Below are 14328 nucleotides of genomic sequence, written 5' to 3'. Positions count from 1 at the left end.
GTCACACATCTCTGGTCATACCTGGGAGCCCTGACACTATTATTATTCCTACTGTGAGGATAATGACAATGAATAGCTGCTATGAAAAATTCAAAAGTTCTCACTGAGTATAATTAGGATATTACATCCTCCTGGTTTTGGTATTCTACTGACTTCCAGTGATGGCATGAACAGTGAAATAAATGTTATCTCACCACTTGAAAATATTCATCAACCATAGGAGATATTGTAGTGGTGATGATGAAGTAACAAATAGTGTCAGTCCTGAAAGATCAAAAAATGTGGTATACACAGCTAAGGAATCTCCATCTAAATTTATAAGTACTTGGCTTTGCTGGGTTAATTTCAAATCTACTGACACTTACCGTGCAATAGTCGACTAACAACATAATCTATTAATCATTAACAAATTTACAGACTTTGACAATTTTTAGTGGCTCGAGCAATACATTACCCTCTACTTTTTACTTATGATACATATGCCCCTGTCCACAACCAAGTAAATCCACTTATACTGCAAAACTCTACCTCTTGGAATTGCGCAGATTGGAAGGGGTGGGGGGCAGGGGTTAGGGCTGACCAGACCCATAAGGTTTCTTTACTCACTACCTTAACTCCCTCCTCACTTCTGTTCTGATGAGAGATGCTCCTACCCCTCATATTATTATGTTTTTCTTTTTTTTTCTCTCCCCCTACCTTTCTTTTTCACACTTGAAATGGGTGTCATTCATTTTTTTTATAGCCAGGGAAAAGTAAGTTACTAGGCAAGAAAATGCTTGAAAAAGCTGATCCTATTGAGGCTTAGTGTCAGGGCCCAGACTTGAATCTGGGCCTTCTGTGGTGGGAGGCAATGTTTCTTCTCACTGAGCCACCTGGAATGCTGGACAGCTCCCTTGACAATTCTTTGGATGATCCTGCCTTGGCCCTGCTTGTCTTGAACCTTGAACTCCTTGCTCCTCCCATGAACTTCCTATAAAGGCCATGTCCTTGCACTTCTTCCTTGCCAGATTATTGTGCCTTCCAGTCAATATCCCGCTTCTCTGTCCTGCTGCCGTATACATCTTCGCTACCAACCTTTGGCTTTGTTACTGACTACGATTTCGTCTCATCCTCATCTGCTACCACTTGTGACCGACCCTTGGCTTGTGACTGACTCCGCTACTGTCTGATCCCTAAACTGTTTTATCCGCTATCGGTTTCCAGCTGGTTCATTCCCTGGTGGGGTGAGCCTGAGATCTGCGACCTGGTATTAACACGCAGCCAATTCCATCTCCACCATTAGGAGCTCTGGGGAAAATCGGTTAATACTTAGACCCCGCACCTCAGGTGAGCCTGTATCATTCCCAGGGTGATCCACTGGTGTACCAATCCTGCTGGTTTCAGGTAAGCCTTACAACTGCTGTAGCAATTGGTCTCTGAACCTGACCTTACACCGTTTGCACAGCAACGGAGAGCTGCCAGAGTGCCTTACTGCACTACTTTTCAAGCAATGAGCTTCAAGTGATACTATGCTCAGGTGTGAATGGGCATCACTCAATATCATGGAAATCCTAGCACTTCTGGTGAAGCTTTAAATTGTGCATCAAATTGTTCAGGTATGAATGGAGCCTAAAAGATCTCTACAGACAGCTTTCCTTAGATCAGTTGTTGCTTGTGTAGCACTACCCTCTTCGGATTTGCCAAGCGTAGCCAACTGAAATTCTACCTAGGGGGCCAAGGAAACCATAGAGAAGTTTCACTTGACTTTCTCTCCAGCTGCAGTACTGGCCAGCCAAGCAAGTATTTTTGGTCTCCCTGTCTTTGTATCCCACTCTAAAAGCCCAACCCCTGCTGACATCACAATACCCCTCTAACTAGAGGAAATTGTCACCAGAAAATAGACTCGTACAGATTACACTGAACTGATACTTTGTTTATATTGAAGTTAACCGTGAGCACAGTAGAACAGTGTAAAGCAATGTGTATGCCCGTAGTAGCAGTTATCACTCTTAGCAGCTGTAAAAGAAGGAACAACATATACATCAAAATCTCAATCAGTGTTGAAAGTCCTGCTACATGGAATTTAACCCAAAGCCTCAAGTTTGAGGTGTTTTTGGTCCCCAGTGAGCAAGGGAAGCTATTAAAAGGTAAAGCTAGCTCACTTCAGGCCATCAGGATCTGATGGCAAGGTTTAAATCTAATATAGGAAAAGAGCTCTTTAATTAGGGTAGTCATGTCCCTTAAATGAAGAATCTCCTGCACACTTGTTGGGGCCCAATTGGCGCACAACAGAGATTCAGACCTCTTAGGTTGAAGAAAAAAAGGTGGCAGTTTCTCAAAGGATTAAAGCAGAGTTCCAGCCCTGCCACCCCCCCAAAAAAATACAAATACTGTAGCTGCTGACTTTTAATAGTAGGGCATTTACCTGTCTAGGCATCCAGCAGTTTCCTTACTCCAAGCCGATTCTTCAATTGGCTGTTGGGTGCTGACGCCACTATCTTGACTAAGGGAAACCACCAGTAAAGCCTTGCGGCTTCTCTGCTGGTTTCCTACTGCACATGTGTGAAGTGCGTGGTACTTTGTGAATGGTCTGCAGTCCTCTGGGTCCTTGGAAGAGCTTCCACTTTTGTGTGGAAAGATACAATACAAGAAATATTCAAGTACTATTCCTTTAAAAGGCACTTGACTGGGGCGGTGTCCCTTAAATGTACTAAGCAGGATGCAAAGTTTAGGTAAAAAGGTATCACAAGTTGTCAGAACACTTGCTGGAAAGAGGCAACTCCTCCATGGACTGCAGTAGCCAACGGCAAAGATGACAAATGTTCCTTTTAGACGGTAGGCCGATGGCGAAACGAATAATGATGTGGTTTGGCCAGCAGAGGACGTGCACCGCAGTCAGCTCTGATGATTGAATTATGCTGAGAATGTGTTCAGTAATAGGCCGGGGTACCTAGGCCGCAACATGTGTTAACTAAATTCAATGTCCACAACTGTGTGCAGGAAAATTAATGGATTTGAAAGAAATGTCAGTGTTCACTTGTTTGGCTGGTGTATGAGACTCTCTCACCTGATCTGTGGCATCACTCAGGTCCCAGGGGTCTCTCACTCTCTGTAGATGAGGGCCCCCAATAGTTCTCCGGTCCCACTTACAATGCTCAGTCTGGACACAGCGCTGTGGATTGCCTGCTGGCAGAATGTCTCCCTGAACAGGTTGACAATGCAAGTGGTCAGCGTTTCCTCCTTGCTTTTCTCCTCTCTAACTCTGCGGCTGGTCCGGTACTCTGGCATTCTGCACAGCCCTCTCCTCACGCCTGCTTCCCTTTCCTGTTCAGTCTCCGAGGCTTCTGTATATAAATGCCCTTCCCACATGCCAATTCCTCTTGGTAATGCAGACCTCTGATACACTGCTCCCCAAAAAAGTCCTGCAATTCAGCATACAAAGTCCATGAAGCTTTTCTACAGAGTTTGAGCGGTACAGAATTACAGGACACTGCCATCTTGTGTTTCTCTTAACATCCTGCAACTTGCATTATAGCAGGGTGTTACACTGGTAAACAAAGTATTTAAAAATAGGCTTCTCTACAAAGAATGTGGTTAGTATTTGCCTCTCACAAACAAACGATTTCCCAGCACACTTAACAGCCAGTCTGCAAAACAACTGAATTGTCCGTCTAACCATTTGTGTTAAAAGCAGAGGGTTTTGTTTGCACACATTTGCAAATATGTGTAAGCTGCAATGCCCAAGCCAAGGGACCTCTATATATACTGCGGTCCTAACTCTAAATTTCCAGAGCCTTCATAGTATTAGCCAGGGGCGGACTGACCATTTGGAAACTCGGGCACTGCCCGAGGGCCTGGGGTCAGTAGGGGGCCCCATGAGATGCCCCTGGTACCTTTATCATAGGTTTTTTTGAGTTTGGGCAAGGACACAGGGGCCCCATAATCCCCTATTGCCCGGGGGCCCCATGAGTTGTCAGTCCGCCCCTGGTAGGAGAACATATATAAATGGATAGCTAGCACAGAATTCTTAGGAGGACCAGGCATCCAATACACCCGGAAGCAAGTTTGATGCTGAAGCCAGTGCAGCACTTAAAGACAGTAAAGATCGACAGCATAGTACTTAGAATTTATTTGCAGGGAAACTTTTTTTATATCAATTTTCCTTTTAAACAAAGGACAAGGTTGCCTAAATAAAGATTCAACACTGATACAAAACACGGACTTTGATTTCTTACCCTGCCTGGCCAGAATAGCCTTAGCATAATCAGGATGGGTGACTACCAGCCATGCGTAGAAATTGCCGAGCCACAATGGAAATCCATACGTGTATGTCTGAGCCCAATGTAGAGCATAGTCCAAGTCCTTTCCGATTTTAAGGAACTGCAATTGAAACAGACCAAATTTACTAACAGTACTTGTAATAGACAGTCATAACCTTTTAGATGGCTTATGTCCCTGATTTCCAAGGGCTTGCATGTTTTTTTTCAACCAAGAAACTCTTGTCCTTAGGATGAATTTAGCGGCAAGGGTGGCACTCAGGGGGATAGGGTGGCCAGTTTTAGAGTCAGCCGTTGTAAGAAGATGCTGAAAGCTTATGTAAGATGGGTGTGTGGTTGGTGTGTTTTTCTTTCTGCTTACATAGTGATGTGATGCTTGAGTGACTTACCATCTATACACTGAACACAGGGGGGGGTGCTTGCTTGGTAACTCTGCCATTCAGAAAATGTCTTGTATTTAATACAGGTTGTTCTGTAAAAGGTGAACGACATCACAATCTCTGCCTTGTCCAATCAGAGGACACCTTGTACTCATTGGGAAAAAAAATACATGATATTCTCTGAATGGTTCTGATGTAGCAAGTAAATGAATAAACCTTCCAGTAAGTCTATTACTAGGCTGCAGCTAGAGGGAGCTCTAATGATTGGTAGAGTGACTTCAGGAGGCTTTTAGAGTGGTTCTAAAGGCCCAAGTTTTTTTTACCTTCTTGCATTCTATGCATGAAGGTAAAAAAAATCTTCTGTGTTTAGCAGCCCTCCCAAACACTTATCTGAGCCCCCTCTTGATCCAGCGATATACATGAGAGTCTCGGTTCTCCGGGGATTGGCTGTGGCAAACTGACATTATTAAAACAGACTTTTATTAAAAGTATTGCCCTTACGTTGAATAAATAAACTACAGCCAAAAATGACAGACAACGGGGCTCCTGCATTGCTTCTGGTCTCGGTATTCGTCACCTGGCTCTGCCCAACGTGTGTCGTCATGATCATGCGACTTCTTTGGGGGTCATTAATTTTATAGTGTAAAAAATTAAGTTACGTCGAAGCACATAAAATACCCCCACCCCCACATACATAAACACACGCACGCGTTAGGGCGCCCACGCATGAAAACGTTGATTGCGATTCACATGTCACATATCGCCACGCACGCCGGAATTAGAGCAATAATTCTAACACCAGATCTCCATTAACACCAAAATGATGACCTATAGGGGGATTATAAAGTGTTGCCTATAGAAAATATAGGGTACTGAGGTTTGGCTCTTAATTTTTTAGCTGGCTCCTATATTCATTGTTAAACCCTGATTTAGAGGATGGATAAAATGTTTAGTACAATATAAATAGAATTGGGCCTTATGTTGAACACAAGTTCAGCGAATACACGAATAGTAAGGGAGTGCTGTAGCCTGTTCGCCCACTGCACCCCACAATGCACTGCAACCTGACAGTGCATTGTGATTGGCCAAAGCAATGCACCTGACCATAGGTTAGTACAATGCTTTGGCCAATCACAGTGCATGATGATATCACAAGGGGCGGGGCCAACCAGTGACATTAAACGGGTGTACCCACCCCCTTGTGATGTCATCACAATACTGAAGAACTGTCAGGCCGGCGCAGCTGTCAGATGGCGGGAACCAGAGCAGAGAGGGTTTTTTTCCCGATTGGCGGTGGTAGCGGACATTGTGATTGATGTTGGATCTACTTTGGGAGGACATTTTTTAAACTTTTATTTTCAATATAGGACTTGTCAAAGACTGTCTTCTATAATTTTTTACACTACCTTTTTTTTTGTGAATGAGTAACAGTACCATGTACCCCATACTGATTCACATGGGGGAGGGGCCGGAATCTCGGGGCCCCCTTGTTAAAGGGGGCTTCCAGATTGCGATAAGCCCTCTGCCTACAGACCCCCAAAACCAACAGCCTACTGTTGTGGAAAAGAGTCCCTTGTCCCCGTCAACAAGGACAAGGTGCTTTGAAGGCATGATATGGTTCGGGGGGGGTGGGGGTGTGCTTGCTTGTCCCCCCCCCTTTCATAACCTGCCAGGCTGCATGCTTGGATAAGCACCTGATTTGGATTTTGGGCCCCCCCCATACCATTTTTAAAAAAATGTTGGTACGGGGGTTCCCCTCAAACTCCATACCAGACCCGAAGTGCTCGGTATGGATGGGAGGAGGACCCAACGTCGTCTTTTTTTTCATTTTTAATTGCCGGCAATTCTTTTTACATTCAGCTGTCAGTGGGGAGCCCCGCAGACAGCTGAAACATTAAAGAATGTTTTCACTACTAAAATACAGCATGACTTATAATAATATAGCTCATGTGGTATTTTAGTAGCGTAATAAAACATGGCACCTGCCCCGGTCTATAACTGGCTTATGAAGCAAGGACTATGTGAACCGGGCAACACATGTCAGTAATAAAGGAAAAATGGTTCAAAAATCAACTCGCCAGCCAGCTTGCCAACAACCAAACTGACCTGTCTAACAGTATGCGTTAAAAACAGGGGTTTAGTTAAGCACACATTTGCAAATACATACGTAAGCCACAGAGCCACATCACGGCACCCTGATATTCTGTGATCCTAACTCTACAAATTTGAAAGTCCCCATAGCAGAGGCACATGCATTTAAAGGATAGACCAAGGGCAGGTGCACGTCAGGGAGCCCACCCCTCTTAAAGGTACAGGAGTGCAAAGAACATCCAGCATGTAGCACAATGGCAGCCAGGGCGCCCAGAGCACTCACTCACCTTAAAAACAACAGTGTAATAAAACATGGCACCTGCCCCGGTCTATAACTGGCTTATGAAGCAAGGACTACGTGAACCGGGCAACGCATGTCAGTAATAAAGGAAAAATGGTTCAAAAATCAACTTGCCAGCCAGCTTGCCAACGACCAAATTGACCTGTCTAACAGTATGCGTTAAAAACAGGGGTTTAGTTGGGTTTTAGTAGCTGTGCAGAATCTTACCTCATACTCTGATACCGCTTAGTAAATTGTCCCTGTTCGAAGTTCTCTGTCAAACTTTTGTTAGGTTCTAATGTTTGACCACGAACCGAACAGGGGGGTGTTCAGCCCATCACTAAATAAAAAAGACTTTTGGTAGTCCAATTCTACATTGATTAAAATTAAAAGACTATGAATGAGACCTAAAAGAAGGACAGTTGGGTTTAGAGGAGGCACGGGGCAATTAGGATCCAAATGCTGTGCAACTCATAAATCAATAATACAGATATCAAATCTGAAAGGGATCAAGGTGCACCTTACCTCGTGTGCGTTTCCATACAGCCAGTGACACGGAGGACCCGGGAAAGGTTGGAATGCAGTGACCAGCTCCCTCCATCTCATATAGAACCTAGTGATTTTATAAAGTACATACAATCCAAACAGTGAAGCTGCCCATTGACACAGATTTGTGACACTCAGTGACAAGACAGAGGAAAGCAGAGGAGACAAAGCCATGGTGGGGATAGTAAACACAGACTGATCATACCGCCCCACTGGGCATGTGTAATGTGCGACACAGTGGCTGGCAATGGTAGCCTAGCCTCAGCCTATCATCCTGAGCAGAAGGTTGGCTGTCAATGAAAGGGGCTGGAAAAGAGAATGTGCTTTGCTCTCTGACAGAGGAAAAGCTGCAGGGCAAATAAAGAGAAGAAAACTGAGCCATTACTAATCACAGCAAAGCTTTACAAAAGGAGGATTAGTCGGGCGTTGACTTGTACAATAAGTGTTATTTAACTAGTTCTGCATTAGAGCAAGAAGTGTTTTAATTTTTTTGCACACATGTAAAAATCTTCATTTCTGGCCATAAAATTACTTAAACCCCCAGAGCATTATATATTTTCTGAAACATGTTTCCAGCACTGTTGTTTCTAATCTCCATACTGGTGCCTACATGGACTGATACATATGGACTATTCTAATATACAGAATATATGGAGTTTTGACAAATTCAAGCAGAAACTGTCCAAAAACTCACAAGTTCAATGGATGCAAGACTTGGGAAGCTGCTATCAAATAAGGGGTCCTATGTTACAATGTAACGTGACCTGTTAAAATGTTTTAAAAGTTAAAATGTTAAAAGTTTGATTGAAATAGCTTTTGATTTAAGTAAATATGCTGCAAACACAACAAATGACAATTTTCAGTTCTTTACAACCTATAAAGTGTTTTGAAACTTACTGTGCGTAATAATTTGGAACAGTGCATTGGAAGTTTTTTATGTTTAAAAAAAATACTGTTATCATTAGGAGGTTTGTTCAATAAAATGTGAATTGTACTCTTAATAGTTGATAACATGAGAATTATGCTGTTATTTACATCAATTATTTAGGTAAATGAGAAAAATATCATTTGGAACACGGTGTACATTTATATTTTCTGAAAGCAGAGACCCTGTAGCATAAAAAGGTGATAGTTGCAATTTTTTTATGTTGCATTGTACACAGGTGCCAGCTACAATAATATGAATGTAGTACACATGTATAATATACAGATACAGCCAGGGGCGGACTGACAACTCATGGGGCCCCCTGGGCAATAGGGGATCATGGGGCCCCAGTGTTCTTGCCCAAACTCAAAAAAGCCTATGAAAAAGGTACCAGGAGCATCTCATGGGGCCCCTTACTGACCCCGGGCCCTCGGGCAGTGCCCGAGTTTCCAAATGGTCAGTCCGCCCCTGGATACAGAGTGGTCAAAGTAGGTGTACATTACTTCTATTATTCGTTACTGTACATTATAAGGTGGCCCTCCTCATTTTGCTTTGTTGGAACAGAGATGGCTTGTCTACACCTTCCCCTTGAATTGACTGGCTGCCACAATCACCTAACCTGACTGCTATTGACAATTTTTTTTTTTTTTTTGGGGTGGGGGGGGGGGGCACAGTAAAAGATAAGGTTTTTGAGAAGAAGACCCACACAGTGGATTAATTGAAGAAGTTAATCTCACAAGTATTTATGCACAGTTTAAGGCCCCTTTCACATGAGGTGGACCCGTCAGTGCATCCACTTGCTCAGTGGGGGGATCTCTCCGCTGATCCCTACTGAGCAAGTGAATGACAGGTCCATGTCCATTTCTCTGCTGCAAAGTGGACACAGACACAGTCCATTGTCCTCTATGGGCGGTCGGATGGAAACGGACCGACTGCCCATTTCCATCTTACTTCCATGCCTTCCAGTCCGACGGATGGAAGGGGAACGGATCCCCATCCGTCTCTTTTTGGCAGATTAGATCGGATCGGATGTTGGCGGATTGTATCGGATTGGATGTTGGCAGGTGTAAACAGACAAATGTCCGTTTACACCCGCCGCTTCATAGAGGAGAATAAAGGTTCCGATCGGGTCCACCTAAAAAGGGTCAGGAGGACCCGATCGGAACCTCCGTGTGAAAGGGGCCTCACAATGTCAGGGATAGGATCCAGGAATGCAGCAACTTAGTGGAGGGCATTTCGAACACCTAAGAGAATTAACAGTATCACAGTGTGGGGGACACGTTCTAGGGATTTCGCACCTAAGAGACTAAACATGACTCGATCAGTACTATATAACTACTTTTAGCCATATCGTTCTCAATAGCTGTAAAGTAACAGAAATAATAAACTAACGAAAATAAAAAGAAATAAATAAAATGCCATGATCCAATTAATAGTGTATACCTTCTATAAAATGTAATGATTGGATCAATAATGTGTGTGTGTGTGTATACAGTTGTGTCCAAAATTATTCAACCCCCAATGCTGTAAAGGGGTTTAGGGACTATAGTGTACATTTGGAATTGTATTCAGAATCAAATCCTACAAGGACGTTGTAACTACCCAAATGCAACTAAAATGACATCAATTGTTTATGTAATACAGTAGTAAATGGTTCTTATGTGGTTTCTTCATTGCCACAATTATTCAACCCCTTAAAGACTACCACTCTGAAGAACAGAGGTTCATACAGGTGCTTTCCATCAGGTATTGAAAACACCTGTGGATGTCACCGAGCAGCAATCAAGCATAATAAGCACCAATTAGGCAGCTTTAAAATGACTGTGATACTCAGCTCCTTCTAGACATTTACTGGTGTGGTTACAAACATGGTGAAGGCAAGAGAATGGTCCAGGAAGACAAGAGAAGAGGTGATTTCTCTTCACAGGAAGGGCAATGGCTATAAGAAGATTGCAAAGATGTTAAACATACCAAGAGACACCTTAGGAAGCATCATTCGCAAATTCAAGGCAAAGGGCACTGTTGAAACGCTACCTGGTCGTGGCAGAAAGAAGATGCTGACTTCGACTGCTGTGCGCTACCTGAAGCGTAGAGTGGAGAGAAGTCCCCGTGTGACTGCTGAGGAACTGAGAAAAGATTTGTCAGATGTGGGTACAGAAGTTTCAGCCCAGACAATAAGACGCACACTGCGTAATGAAGGCCTCCGTGCCAGAACTCCCAGGCGTACCCCCTTGCTGTCTCCAAAGAATAAGAAGAGTCGACTGCAGTATGCCAAAAGCCATGTGGACAAACCACAAAAGTTGTGGGATAGTGTTCTGTGGACTGATGAAACAAAATTAGAACTGTTTGGGCCCATGGATCAACGCTATGTTTGGAGGAGGAAGAACAAGGCCTATGATGAAAAGAACACCTTGCCTACTGTGAAGCATGGTGGAGGGTCAATCATGCTTTGGGGCTGTTTTGCTTCTGCAGGTACAGGGAAGCTTCAGCGTGTGCAAGGTACCATGAATTCTCTTCAGTACCAGGAGATATTGGATGGAAACGTGATGCAGTCCGTCACACACCTGAGGCTTGGGAGACGTTGGACCTTTCAACAGGACAATGATCCCAAGCATACCTCCAAGTCCACTAGAGCATGGTTGCAGAGGAAAGGCTGGAACATTTTGGAGTGGCCATCGCAGTCACCAGACTTAAATCCGATTGAGAACCTCTGGTGGGACTTAAAGAAAGCAGTTGCAGTGCGCAAGCCTAAGAATGTGACTGAACTGGAGGCCTTTGCCCATGAAGAATGGGCGAAGATACCCGTAGATCGCTGCAAGACACTTGTGTCAAGCTATGCTTCACGTTTAAAAGCTGTTATAACTGTAAAAGGATGCTGTACTAAGTACTAAGATTGAATGTCACTTGGGGGTTGAATAAAACTGATAATGCTGTGAGCACAGAAAAGACATTTGTGGTTATTTCATTATAACTGTTATGTTATATTTGTCTGACCTACAAGTGCCTCTTTAATGTAAATGTAAGCAAGATGACTGAATGATCAAAAGCAATGTCAAACTGGCCAAAACACTCAATTTCAGTGGGGGTTGAATAATTTTGGACACAACTGTATATGTGTGTGTATATATATATTTATATATATATATATATGTGTGTGTGTGTATATATATATATATATATATATATATATATACACCCCTAGACAAGACCTCCCATAGTATAGGGCAGTGCTGGCAAACCTATGGCACGCATGCTGCAGTGGGCATGCAGAGCCCTCTCTGTCGGCATGCAAGCCATATCGCCCCAGCAGCCGAGCATCGAATAACAGTACACATAGGAGCCATGCATATGCTTGGAAAGGAGTAACGGTGCCAGGTGATGACGTCACAGGCTGTGAGTTGTCCGAGCTTTCGCATGGCTGGTCAGTGCACTGCCAAGGATATATATATATTGGACTGGCTGTGACTTTTAATACATTCGTTTTTATTAACACAAGATTTTAGCTTGTGCTGGTGGTCAGTGGAACTTTGCCCCCTTGTGCTGGTGGTCAGTGGAACTTTGCCCCTCCTTGTGCTGGTGGTCAGTGGAACTTTGCCCTCTTGTGCCGGTGGTCAGTGGAACTTTGCCCCCTTGTGCTGGAGGTCAGTGGAGCTTTGCCCTCTTGTGCTGCTGGTCAGTGGAACTTTGCCTCCTTGGCTGGTGGTCAGTGGAACTTTGCCCCCTTCTGCTGGTGGTCAGTGGAGCTTTGCCCTCTTGAGCTGGTAGTCAGTGGAACTTTTCCCCCTTGGCTGGTGGACAGTGGAACTTTGCCCCCTTGGCTGGTGGACAGTGGAACTTTGCCCCCTTGGCTGGTGGACAGTGGAACTTTGCCCCCTTGGCTGGTGGACAGTGGAACTTTGCCCCCTTGGCTGGTGGACAGTGGAACTTTGCCCCCTTGGCTGGTGGACAGTGGAACTTTGCCCCCTTGGCTGGTGGACAGTGGAACTTTGCCCCGTTGTGCTGGTGGTCACTGGAACTTTGCCCCGATGTGCTGGTGGTTAGTGGAACTTTGCCCCCTTGTGCTGGTGGTCAGTGGAAGCTCTGTTATTGTATTTTTCTTTTAAGACAAAAGATGTTAATGTTTGGGTTGTTTATTCTAAACTTAACCCTCATGTTGTGGGCTTGCTATCACTGGTATAAAGGGCTCAGTCATTGGTCTGCTTGTTTATTACCAAGTGTAAATGTTGTTTTGCAACTGTTTCACATGCTTGATAAAGTGTTTTATTGCTATTTTCCATTCTTTGATTGTTGACTAATTGCACGTTATTTCAATAAATATCCACCCTTGTGAACAGAAGAGTACACAAAAATTTGCTTCGGTTTGCCAACTCCGCTTTGGTTGACGAACACAAGCCGCGGCCTTCTTCCCTGCTCTGACTTGTGGTCGTGACTTCCTATAGGTGAGATCGCGGACAAAGACATACACTGAAAGTGTTCTGTAAAGACACTTACAGTACTGAGAAGCTTTTTGGTGAGCTTTTTAGCACATATTGTACAGTACTGTAGTGTACATCCCTGTGCACACTTGCTGTAAAGCTTTTTTGTGTGCTGTTTAGCACATACTGTACCAGACATCCAGTATGGCTCCAAAGAAAATTCAGAGCAAGCATGGTGGTAAAAAAGTGCAGAGCGGTAATGAAGGTGACAAGAATGTGCAGAGCGGTAATGAAGGTGACAAGAATGTGCAGAGCGGTAATGAAGGTGACAAGAATGTGCAGAGCGGTAATGAAGGTGACAAGAATGTGCAGAGCGGTAATGAAGGTGACAAGATTGTGCAGAGCAAGCATGGTAGTAAAAAGAATGTGCAGAGCGGTAATGAAGGGGACAAGAACATGCAGAGCAGTAATGAAGGTGTCAAAAATGTGCAGAGCGGTAATGAAGGTGACAAGAATGTGCAGAGCAAGCATGGTGGTAAAAAGAATGTGCAGAGCGGTAACGAAAGTGACAAGAACTTGCAGAGCAGTAATGAAGGTGACAGGAACGTGCAGAGCAGTAATGAAGGGGACAAGAATGTGCAGAGCAAGCATGGAGGTAAAAAGAAAATGCAGAGCAAGAATGGTAAGAGTTGAAGAAGGAAATTGTAGAAAAGCATGACTGTGGTATTCGTGTGACTGATCTGGCCTCGGAGTACAAGATGGTGAAGTCGACAATCTCCACTATTTCAAAAAAGTAAACTGCCACCAAAGGAGCTGATGTGGCAAAAGGAGTAACAATGTTAACCAAGCAGAGGACGCAAGTGCTGGAAGAGGTGGAAAAACTTTTAGTGTGGTTGAATGACAAACAGCTGACAGGTGATAGCGTTAGTGAAGCTATGATCTGGGAAAAAGCCAGGAAATTGCACAGTGATTTACTGCAAAAAAATCCCTCTACAAGTGCAGCAAGTGAAGAATTTAAAACCAGTAGAGGGTGGTTTGAAAAGTTCCACAAGAGAAGTGGCACCCACAGTGTGACAAGACAGGGTGAGGCTTCCAGTTCTGATAAGGCCGCTGCAGAAGCCTACAAGAAAGAATTTGCGGAATTCATGAAGGCAGAAGAATATGTCGCTCAACAAGTGTTCAACTGTGATGAAACAGGGCTCTTCTGGAAAAAAGATACTAAACAGAACCTATATCATGTAGGAGGAAAAGGCACTGCTGGGCACAAGCCCATCAAGGAGATCTCCCCAATGTCGTTATGGAGGGGGACTCTCCCACCGAACAATAACTGCCTCCCACCCACCTTCCTGTCCTCCATGCTAGAAGTCGTCTCAAGAAAGGTTAGTGTTCTCTTCATACTGTACTATACTTTGTTTCATATGTTTGTGGTTCAAAA

General features: G+C 44.1%; 1 protein-coding gene across 1 annotated transcript in view; it reads right to left on the bottom strand.

The window, feature by feature from the left end:
* Nucleotides 1–7780, bottom strand: part of LOC149456829 (cytochrome P450 4B1-like) — a 38056-nt gene extending 30276 nt beyond the window's left edge. The window contains exons 1-2 of the mRNA XM_089684359.1: nt 7533–7780; nt 4215–4359 (exon numbers count right to left, since the gene is read on the bottom strand). Coding sequence (XP_089540485.1) covers nt 4215–4359; nt 7533–7727 — 340 coding nt within the window. The 5' untranslated portion in view covers nt 7728–7780. The remainder of the gene's footprint in view (nt 1–4214; nt 4360–7532) is intronic.
* Nucleotides 7781–14328: the final 6548 nt, after the last annotated feature.

This window comes from Staurois parvus, unplaced genomic scaffold, assembly GCF_062004578.1.
Source record: "Staurois parvus isolate SC_StPar_1 unplaced genomic scaffold, SC_StPar_1.0 ptg000347l, whole genome shotgun sequence".
NCBI lineage: Eukaryota > Metazoa > Chordata > Amphibia > Anura > Ranidae > Staurois > Staurois parvus.
Note: the sequence above shows the minus strand (reverse complement) of the source record. Positions and strands in the feature narration are given on the sequence as shown.